The 11,006-nt window shown below is 35.1% G+C and overlaps 3 protein-coding genes across 3 annotated transcripts; 1 reads left to right on the forward strand and 2 right to left on the reverse strand.

Annotated features, from left to right (window-relative positions):
• Window positions 1-365: 365 nt before the first annotated feature.
• On the reverse strand, window positions 366-1,320 carry LOC149932333 (uncharacterized). The gene is made up of 3 exons (XM_090155915.1): window positions 1,195-1,320; window positions 799-994; window positions 366-717 (listed from the first exon to the last, which is right to left on the reverse strand). The coding sequence occupies exons 2-3, from the start codon at window positions 973-975 to the stop codon at window positions 448-450; spliced, it is 447 nt and encodes a 148-aa protein (XP_090012041.1). The 5' UTR covers window positions 976-994; window positions 1,195-1,320; the 3' UTR covers window positions 366-447.
• Window positions 1,321-4,432: 3,112 nt separating this feature from the next.
• Window positions 4,433-5,127, forward strand: LOC149932334 (replication protein A 14 kDa subunit-like). The gene is made up of 4 exons (XM_090156328.1): window positions 4,433-4,617; window positions 4,675-4,749; window positions 4,813-4,930; window positions 4,990-5,127. Exons 1-4 carry the CDS (start codon window positions 4,516-4,518, stop codon window positions 5,058-5,060), a joined length of 366 nt encoding a protein of 121 aa, XP_090012454.1. The 5' UTR covers window positions 4,433-4,515; the 3' UTR covers window positions 5,061-5,127.
• On the reverse strand, window positions 5,065-9,900 carry mio (GATOR complex protein mio). Its single transcript, XM_090156327.1, has 20 exons — window positions 9,736-9,900; window positions 9,586-9,662; window positions 9,463-9,524; window positions 9,270-9,396; window positions 9,151-9,209; window positions 8,787-9,084; window positions 8,624-8,718; window positions 8,468-8,565; window positions 8,282-8,400; window positions 8,103-8,221; window positions 7,809-8,028; window positions 6,890-7,106; window positions 6,754-6,825; window positions 6,582-6,688; window positions 6,332-6,507; window positions 6,205-6,270; window positions 5,883-6,136; window positions 5,520-5,818; window positions 5,317-5,422; window positions 5,065-5,261 (listed from the first exon to the last, which is right to left on the reverse strand). Exons 1-20 carry the CDS (start codon window positions 9,789-9,791, stop codon window positions 5,171-5,173), a joined length of 2,718 nt encoding a protein of 905 aa, XP_090012453.1. The 5' UTR covers window positions 9,792-9,900; the 3' UTR covers window positions 5,065-5,170.
• Window positions 9,901-11,006: the final 1,106 nt, after the last annotated feature.

The following is an 11,006-nucleotide window of genomic DNA, read 5'->3' on the forward strand; positions in this document are numbered from 1 at the left end:
TACAGACAATCCTTTAAGGTAAATCCCCAATAACGGATTGCCTGCATAGCACACATGGAAAAGGAGAAGAACATCTGCGGGACTATGGCAAAGGTTTCTCATCATGTATATTGACACATGTCATGGAAATTTGAAATCTAACAGTTTTTATGGAGTAAAATGCGATTCTTAATTTTTTATAGAGTCAAGAATGGGCCATCCGTGAAGTAGGTTTCCCATAGTTATCAAATGACAATACATCTTATCATTTAGTATATAAATAATAAAAATAAATATTTTGGGACCTAGTTTCTGAAGACTAAAAGATTACTATAGAGTTACCTCTGCTCTTGTATATGACACATTTAGTTTCATTATTCGGCATATATTATACCTTTTGAGTAAGAGATAATTAGGAATTAGCATCATTCTTATAAAATCACATTTAAAAACCAAAACTACACAAACTTAAATTTGAGCTTGACTCATTTCATTCAACACGGTGTTTTCAAGTTCAAAGCTATAATATGTTTCTTGCTCCAAGTTTTTGTATCTATCTATAGCGGTTAAACACATTGACACATTAATCCACGATTTCTTCATCTCCTCTGCTACTCGTAAGTTAGGATGAAGGGTAAAAGGAACATTCTCCAATGGAGAAGTAAAGGCGGTCCTCGCGTTATGTGATATATCATACGAAGGAGCCAGTCCATATGGCATTGTTTTGTTTAACGGTGTCTGTGAAACATACATAGACACAAAATCTGTTAGTCTATGATTTTTAATGCAAAGTAAAGAGTAAATCAAGTAATAACTTACCATTCCTTGATACGGAGGTGCTGGGTCATTTACAATACTCTGGTTAGATGAAATGGAGGTTCTATCACTTCCAGTTTCACCAACAATTTCAAATCCATCTTGATCCTGTGATTGTTGAGACTGACTTCCTGACTTATTAGACTTTCGGCCAAAAACATGGCTGAATACGTCCAACATGTTTAATCAATCTTATAACCTACGTTATAATATAATAGTTTTACAAACTGTCAAGAATATTTTCATTGTTTCAAATACTCATTATGCCTTAAGATTTAATTCCAAGGTCACGTAAGTATGAGTAACACAAAGACCCATAAGCCTTAGCTATTTACATAAAATACCATTTCCTTAAGCTCGTTTGTTATATAAACAATTTCGTTCAAAGTCATTCGTTACCTTCTATGTTATTTTAAATGTTGCGATTAAAATGAAAGCAATGACAATAGTGAAACTAATAGAATGGCCACGTTACTTGCCCTTTACAATAAGCAGTTTAACAATTTCTAAGAAAATTTGCTAAATCACATGATGCAAGGCATTAAACAGGTGTGATGGTGTGATCATAGAGATAGAAAAGAAATAGAGCGAAGATTACCGCATTAAGGCACCCCTGTTTCTGACCGGGAAAATTCTTCCCACCCCGCGCATGTATTAAAGCAGAGATGGGCAGAATTTGCAACGCCATCTATCCTTCCTTTGTTTACATCAAATGACAGTTGATTTTCCAAAAGGTATAATGTATTTCATTTCACCGCGCGTCGATGGCGCCACGTAATCTGCCCATCTCATGGCTTCCTACATTGGCGAAAAGGGGGTCGGCACTCGCGGTTAACTTCGCCAGATACAATCATAGAAATCTCATAGGTAACTAGAATGCTGCCGTGTAACTGGCAAATGGGCCAAACGCCGTGGCAGACGATAGCCAGATCTCAGCCAATCAGAGCTCAAAGAGTGGTTCTGCCAAGAATTTAATGTCACCAGAGAGAATGACGTCACCTATCTCCCGCTATAGTAGTGGATCGAAGGAGGATTATTATCCTCCTTGGCGGAACCACTCTACGGCCTCTCATTGGCTGAAGGTTCAAGGCGAACTGGCGTCAAGCTCGGCCGTAGGCGGCAGCATTCTAGTTACCTATGAGATTTCTATGGATACAATAGTGCGTATATTTCTTTTCTATCTCTATGGGTGTGATAAAAGCCATTGAGTTGAGAATATAGTACTTTTAGTCTTAGAGTCACAATGTATATCTGCTGTGGCTGGGGCAGAGGCGTATCTAGGGTATGGCAGCCATGGCGCGTGCCATGGGCGCCACTTGACGGGGGGCGCCAAATTATATATTACATTTTTTTTGGTGGTCTGCTTTGGTGTTGTGTTTTAGGTTTCTCTGAATGTTTATATTTCCGTTATATATATCTCTCTAAGATGAGATTAGATTTAGGTAACTTTCTGGAAAATGCATGGGGCAAAGGAAGGTTGTGTGAACTTGCTTTGCTAAGTATCGAGAGAGAAGAAATGGAAACCAGATGTCCCGGACATTTAAGTACACACAATCCCCCTGATGTAACTTTTAATCGCAAGAGGAATTTTACCGAAAACGTATTTTTCGAGTTACCTGGTTTTGGAAATAAGGTAGCGAAACGTGAACACGTTAATTTAAATTAATTTTTAGACAAATCGCATTTTTCGAGTTACCAATTTTTGGAAATAAAGTAACGACTTAGATGGCGCCTTTATAGAGCTCGACGGAACAGATAAATTAACCGGAAAATTTTTAATTATTCATAAAAATTTCGGTTATTAATTATTTATGAATATTATTTGCGGTTATAAAACGAATTAATGTAACTTTTTATTCGGATATTTTCGGCTATGGATAAAAACAAATAAAACTGATATTTCGTATCCAAACGACGAGCTCTACGCCTGTATCAATTGGCACGAAATTCAAATATGACAATGGTGCGTACGTGGGTTGTGGGGTCCCGTGAATTGGCCAAAAATCTCACTTAAAATTAAAAATCGTGTGTACGGCGGCTGGTTATAAAAATATTTAGTGGCACACTTATTCTTAACTTCTGGGCATAACAAATATTTAGGGTCACACTTATTTATTACGCGCCTGGTCATACGTTATTTTTACTTCAGGCAGGATTTCAATGGAATGCGAATTTAGCTTCAGCGCTTAAAGAATTCAGGTCTGACGTGAAATGCCTAATTAACTCACTTAAAATTAACTTTTTTCAACGCAACTGCAACCTAAGCTGGAATGGGCCTAGAAGTAACAAAACTTGTGATTTTTGATCAAATCTTACTTACCTTCTTCCTGTCGTACGACGTGCGTAAAAAGGGCGTAAAACGTTGAGTTATAATTACTTCTGGGCATACGTTGAAAGCTCGGCGCGAACGGCATTGAAAAATGTGAGAAGGAAACTGGCGTTTAGAACTCTATAGACACGCGGATTTACAATGTCGGAAGTTGCGGGGGTCCGTATACGCTGTACAAAAAACCTCACTTAGAATTAAAATTAAGCAACGTAGTTCCAAATGTAGGTTATATGGAAACCACAGCTATTAAAAAATATAACTCTCATGAAAATCGGATTTAAATTAAGGAACGTTATGTAGACTTTTAGCCGGAAATATAAAACCGCGAAAATTGGGGTCCAGTAAATTAACAAGGAAACTATACTTAAATTTAATATTTACTGATATAACTGAAATTGTATATCCGCTGTATCCTAACCTAACCAAAAATAGTTTTTAACGTTATCGTACTTATTTTTAAATAAAATATCTACCACACAAAGCGAAACCATCAAAAATAGGAAATTGGGAATTTGCCCAACTTCTCGGGCTCCGATCCCAAAAATTACTATACTGCCGTCGAGCCTATAATAGTGCCTACCGATTGAGATATCAATCGCCTTTGTACCACTAACGTACCGCGAGCAATCGTTTGTACGGCCGCGGCGGCGGCAGCGATGGGGGCGGCGTCTACACAGTAGGTGATCGTAATACACACAAATCCCTAAGGATTGTGTGTAAAAACAGACTTCGACGATATTATTGACAAATTTTCGTGAATCAAAGCCTGGAAGGTAACACTATAAGTTGGTTTCGAATTACACAATATTTCTTGTACAATAAAAGATTATAGTTATTAAAAAATCAATAAAGTTTCACTTATATTCCATTTTTTATAACTCTGACCACCGGGGAAGGGGCGCAATTTCTATGGTTTGCCATGGGTCAAATTTTCCTAGCTACGCCACTGGGCTGGGGTCTTGAGGATAACTTTCTTGAAATCATGTACAAACCGAAACAGCTGTCATTAGTCGGTAGCGTCACCTATCTTTCAAATAAAATACTATTTTTTTAAATGTTGTCTGCCAGTGGTTGATAGCGCCACTGGCTTAAATTATTCTCACTGCTAACTTGCGGTAGATGACGCTAATAATGATAACTGTTTTGCTTCAAGAAAGTGCCCCCCGCCATCAAATACAAATTTTGACTATAGAAGTACTATATTCCCAACTCAATGATTTCCTTCTCAGAATTTTGACGCGCTCCAGGCGCCACGTATCGAGAAATTTTAAAACCAAAAAATTCTCATTGGCAGAAAAATAATCCTCTTTCCCGCGGTTAAACTCCGAATATATTACAAAAATCAAAGTGGCGTTCTTTTGTTAGGTTTTAAGAAATTTACTATCTACACTATGGTTATGATGACTGAGGAAAAAGTACGACACAGAGTTATTGGCAACCTTTTGAACAAATATAGAGGAAAATCTGTTTGTATTGTAGGAACTTTCTTAGAGGTGTGTTTAATGAGCATTTTATTTAGACATATCCTCATGTAAAATGAATATCTTTAGGCAAATCCAAATGGCAGAAGTTTTAAGCTAAGATCTACTGATGACCAAATTATCATTATAAAACTTGATAGTCCAGTAGGTTCTTTATGAATAGGTAGTACTATTGGTTTAGATGAATTTGAAAATTTAATTGGACAGATTCAAGATTATATTGATGGGTTAATACAAGTTGAAGGAACAGTCAATGGAGATCTATCTATCGAATGCACTAAATACGTTTCTCCTCCTGTTTCGGATAAGCCGGAAGAGGCTTTTAGTAAGTCAAAGTTAAAACATAGCCATCAGTCAGATATCTCCAAATTGATTTCTTTTCAGATAACGATTTATATAACCAAGTTGTGAAACTGATGGATAAACATACCAATTACTACCCAATAAATGACTAATATGTTTTTTGCTGTAAATTTTATATTTTCATAATTAAATTATGTACATTTTCACATATCTGTACAAGGTGTCCTTGAAAATTTATTAGAAATAGGTCTATAAAAGTTTGTCAAACAGCTCCACAAGTGCTAATCGCAGATGGGGAATCCATTGTCATACATTTACAAGTACAACCACTGACTGGGCATTCCGAATGATCCCTACAGAAGAAATAAATTAAGACTTAATTCAATTGTTCGAAGTTTTTCTATTTACCTAAACCATTCTACTATGTGAGATGAATGACCACCGTGACGACATGTTTGGCACCAAGTGAACCAGGAACTAAATTTACTAAGCTTCTGTTGGTTAGGATTAGTGTCTGAAAAACATTTGAAATTATATAACGAAAAAATAGTATTAGGATCTCAGAAAAGTTGGATAATGATAAAATTGTGATGAAGAATTAGATTACGTACCTTTCATTTCATGGTCGTGTCCTAATGGCTTTGAAGATGTTCCAGATGGGGTCCCTAAATTCGTTAAGCACAAAGCGCATCTTGGCAATGGTTTTCTACAACCAGGACAAGACTTGATTTTCCCTTTATTAGCAGCAGCCATATTAAGCCTTGAGAAATTCCTATTTCCAGGAAGTTGCCCCATTAACTGCTGCAAATGTGATGAGATTGATTTCCCACAATAATTGCACCGAACATAAACTTGCTGTTGTGGAAATAGCAAGGGATTCGCTTTATACCACTGAACGTCGAATAAACATCTATTTTAAAAGAAAAACTATTCAGGTTTAAAATAAAAAGCAAAGTCAATCGTAAAAACAATACCTTTGCTCCCAAAGTTTCCAACTATCTAGTAATAACCGGTAGCTTTCAACCCATAATAAGGATTTAGTATCTTGGCACAGAGTAGGGCTACCACTTTGAAGGACAATTAAACTAGCTGTTTGTACGTCACCAGTTCGATCAACGAAACTTTGCAATAGCATTAAGCCTTCTTTAGTTAGTCCAGTTAGAAGTATTCCATCTAAATCTCCCATATCAATCATTTTCGTTGTAAGCTTATCGAGAAATTCAGCTAGCTATTTGACAATGACAAAAAATAATTAAAACTAAATAGGAATTTCAAAATATTGAATGAATTAAATACTTTATAATCAGGGAGAAAAGTACAAGCGAAAGCCACCCTGTCTCGGACATCCAGACCAGTTTCACACTGAATAATATAATTAGTATTATGTTTCAATTTAATTCCCATATTTAACAATGACACATACAAGAACTTCCTCGTAATGCGAATGATGGTCGCTAGTCAGAAAACAAAACATGGCTTTCAAATAAGGGTCTTTTAATTGTGGTCTTAATGTTTGGCACATTTCAGTCCACAATGCCTGCCGATCTTCCGTATATCCGGACAGTGCCAGAGCTACAAAGTTTAGATTAGATTCTCCTTCTAAATAAAAAAATATACATTTACATTACGCAAAGATCGAAACTAAGCTAAAATAAATTCTAATCGTAAATTACCACATTTGGCTAAAGCTCCTTTCCCTAAAATTTGTATAGCCCTTCTCAACTTAAGATTGAAAACGGCAATTGCAGCTGCTCTGTTGAATTTCTTCGCTGATTCAAGTCTAAAATAATTTTTCAATAATAATGATATGTTTAGGGGTACTTTTATTTTTATAAAGTAACTTACTTTTCTAACAAAATACTAAGAGCATTTCCATCATTATCACTTCCCCAATTACAAAGCTGTAATGCACGTTCTCTGTGAGGTTTAGATAGACTTAAAACTTAAATTCTTAAATAATCAAGAGTTAAAAATCACTAACCTATCGTCGGATTTGTAAACTAGAATACTAGGTGCTCCTAAACGTTCCAATCCTTGCCATGGAATTGAAATTTCGTCGCTCTTGACCCAAGTATTATGAATAGCCGAAAGTGTTACATCTGCGCAAATAATGGAACGCACACCTTCATATTTTACATCATGCAAGGAATTTCGTGTTGAAACCTTTAATCGCTTCTCTTCCTTCAAACTTTTCACTAGTAAAGATAATAGTTAAGGAATTTATATATTAGAGCAATAAATTATGCGTCCAATATTTTTTGGATACTTTAGACGATACTGAACATTTGTGTGTCAAAATTATTTTGCGGAAATGAAAATTCTCTGAGAAATTAATTTTTTTAAATTAACCAAAATTAACATTTTCTAGCGTTATTGTTTTAGTAGGGACAACGAAATTTTCTATTTTGTGCTATATTCAGCGGGGACAAAGTATTTTTTTTTCTTGGTAATCGTGATTAGCAAGAATGGGGTTGGGGTTCCGACACGCGCCCCCAGCACGAGAGCTAAACTAAACACTTTGTTTACGATTATATTTTAGTATTTTTCAACACTTGTCTTTTGTTTGGAGATAGATGCTTTACCAAAATTTGCAGAGGAGCGTGGCCATGTAAAAAGTTTTACTAACATTTAATTTAAGAGTTTAACCATTTCCGCAAATAAAATTGGACAATGCATATTTATATCTTTTAAGCCCATCGCGAATTTGGGCGAAAGGAAACGCGAAAAAACGTTAATTTTACAAAATTAATATCTCCGCAAATTTTCATTTCCCCAAAATATTTTTGACACATAATTATTCAGTATCGTCTAAAGTATCAAAAAATAAAAAAATTGGACATGCGTTGGTGTGTTGATATTTTGCCTAAATTATTAATGATTATTATATTGTTAAAGGATATCATCTAGCCACATCCACAGCCTTTGCAATTGAGGATCATCGGAGGTAACTTCCGCATTGTGCCAAAGTTGTTGAGTTTTTTGCCCATACCCCATTTGAGCTCTAATTTTCATTTTTACAGAAATGTCATCGAGACATTCAAAAAGTCTGTTTCTATTATCAATGCATTGTAAAATTTTTCTTCCATGGGTCCATAAAAGTTCCGAAGTTGGAGCCCAATTCTGTAAAATTTTAAGAAATATTCGTTATTTGAACTGCAAAAAACACACTTTATAACTAATAAGTAAAAACCTACGATAGTAATTCGGTCAAAAACAGTGTAATCGTGAATGGAGTTATTTGGAGAAAGAGTGAGCAATCTATTTTCTTGGAAGGGATGCCAAGAGAAGGAGGACAGGGCTTGCTGGCCATGAGCTGAAGAAGAAATAAATGTAAATAAATGTAAATACCATTAGTCATGCGGGTATAAAATACGTTTAATAGTTCTCTCCACTACCGTTGGCTCAATATCATCACTGTTTAGAGGGGCTTGCTGAATATCGTACAACTTTAAGGTATGATTATCTTTGCACAATGAACCCAATAAATTACTCCTAAAACAGATTTTGTTAAATATTAATATCATTAAGAAAATTAATTAAAACGCATTATAATATAGACCTTTTTGAGCTCCAAGCTATTTTTATCACTGGTTTGGCTTCATTCAAAGTAATAACTGGTTTTTCAAAATTTCTAATATCCCATATGGTAACTTGATTCTAGAAATAAAAATTACATTGTCAGCTCAAATAACCAATAGATTAAGCCCTTAATTACTTCAAAAAATGAAGCTAATCTATGTTCGTAATAGGGATCAACACACACTCCATAGACTGATTTCGTGGCAGTTGAGTTTTGTGGTTTAGTGCAATCTGATGAGATTTCAATGGTAAATTATTTAAACTAAATTTAAAAAAATTAAAATTAGCTTTGGGTTTACCTCTTAGATCAAATATTTTCAAGTGTTTGTTGTTCATTCCACTCACAAGAGTTTTGGGTTGGGTAACAAACCATTGAATTGAATTACAAGAGTCTGAAAATCCGATTTCCGAGTGAGTTAAGTAGGTTCCACTTGAAGTATTGTTTAAAACATCGTGAGAGCCATGAGAATAGCCCATGGAGCTATGACGTCTTTCAGGTGTATTAGTATAGTCACTGTATGATTCAATTGGAGGACGAGATATATCCCAAACTAAAATAGCGTTATCAGATCTATTTTTGTCCAGTCCAGAAACTAACTAAAGATAGAGAAATAAACAGCTATAATTGTACCTAAATAATTAAAAATTGGTTAAGCAACTTACCAAATTTGGTTCTTCAGGGTTCCATGCTATACAGTTACATTGTCTTGGATGTTTTGGAACTAAACATAGGTCATCAACCATTACAATTAAGCTAAAATAATAAAATTATTCAAAATTACTAAATTCTTTTCCAACAAGCTCGTGGCTATCTGTTGAATGGCCAAAACTAGTCAGAACTACTTTTCCATTAGCTTGACCAATTGCAATTAAAAAGGGCATTTCAGGATTCGGACACCACGCAACACACTATAAAAATAAGGTTTTTGTTTAATGATACTATTAAAATGTCTATTTTTCATTAATCTTTCATACTTTCATGTATTGGTTATCAGAATTAACCGAAAGTAGAAGAGCTGAAGTAGTTTCAGATATTTCTGAAAATAAAAAACATATTTAAATCATATATTACTGAAATTTATTTACTAAGCAACTGACGTGTTTTTTGGGTATCTTTGACATCACTGTCGTCTTTAACTTGAAATAATCGAAGATCAGATCCAAAAGTAATAAATCTACACAGTTAAATAGGTAAATAAATTAAATGACATAAACTTTTCATTAAACCTTTTGCCAACAAACTCTTACTTGTCTTTATCGGCTTCATTTGGTGACCAAAGAATATCAATTTTGACACTTGACATGATTAGTTTCTTTAAAAATATATTGGCGACCAAAACAAATCTAGGTGGTCACGGCCCCCTACGGCCGAGATGTTAGACGGCTCATATCTCCGAATTCCCATATCTCCGAATTCTCATTTTTCCGAATTCCCATTTCTCCGAAAGACCGTTTTTCCGAATTCCCATTTCTCCGATTCCCATTTCTCCGAATTCCCATTTCTCCGAATCCCATTTCTCCGAAATCCCTACTCTCGGACTAGTAGTATTTTTGGGGTAATAAATATTTAAAAACCTACTACGATCCCTACTCTCGGACAATATTTTTGGGGTGATAAAAAAGTTAGCGATTCCTATCTACTAGTTATCTATTAAGTGTTGTCGTCTGATACGATTTTGAAAACTTGTAACGTCACAGCTGTAGTGTTAATAGTGGCCGCCATGACAGTTACCGTTTTTTATCAATAGGCAAATTACAATGGTGACGTCGCAGGGTTTCAGACGACAACACTCTATTAGTTCTACTAATTACTTATGACTAGGCTTTCTAAATTTTATTTATAATGTAAAAATGGATTTATTCAAAGAAACTTAAAAATAATATAATAAATAGTTACACGAATATATTTTATTTTTATTTTTTAATTTCCAATTTAGAGCTGCTAAAGGCATAGCCTAAAACCATAAGTTTATAAGCTAAAACTGTTAGTATTTGCAAAAGCGACATAAGACCCAAAAGTGTGTCAGTACCGACAAACCGAGTGGTCGGACATTTGCCTGTTTTGTGTACGGGATTTTGGATTTTTTAAAAATCCAGGATTTTTTATTTTGGATTTGTCATACAAAGTCTATGGGAGCAAAATTCGTGGATTTTGGATTTGTGGATTTTTTTCCAAATTTTGTACGGGATTTGGCCAAATGTCCGACCCCTCGGTCAGTACGGTACAACGTTTAATGAGAGCTTGTCGCGAAGTAAAAAGAGGGAGTGGAAGAGGGGGTGTAAATACGTCATCAAAATTTGAAATTTCCTCCACTCCAGCGCCACCGAGTGAGGCGTTTTAGAACGTATGTCTACGGGAGAATAAACCGAAGAGATAAAATCGCGCCAGACTATAGACTAAATAAACCGTTGCTAGTACTATTCCAACTAGTAGGTTATGTAGTCTATTGTGAGACTAGCTCTCGGTAAATATTTTAACGGACGCAAAGGTAGAGTTGACACACTTTTGGGTCTTATGT

Source organism: Leiobunum rupestre, chromosome 8, assembly GCF_980474605.1.
Source record: "Leiobunum rupestre chromosome 8, qqLeiRupe1.1.hap1, whole genome shotgun sequence".
In the NCBI taxonomy this organism is placed as follows: Eukaryota; Metazoa; Arthropoda; class Arachnida; order Opiliones; family Sclerosomatidae; genus Leiobunum; species Leiobunum rupestre.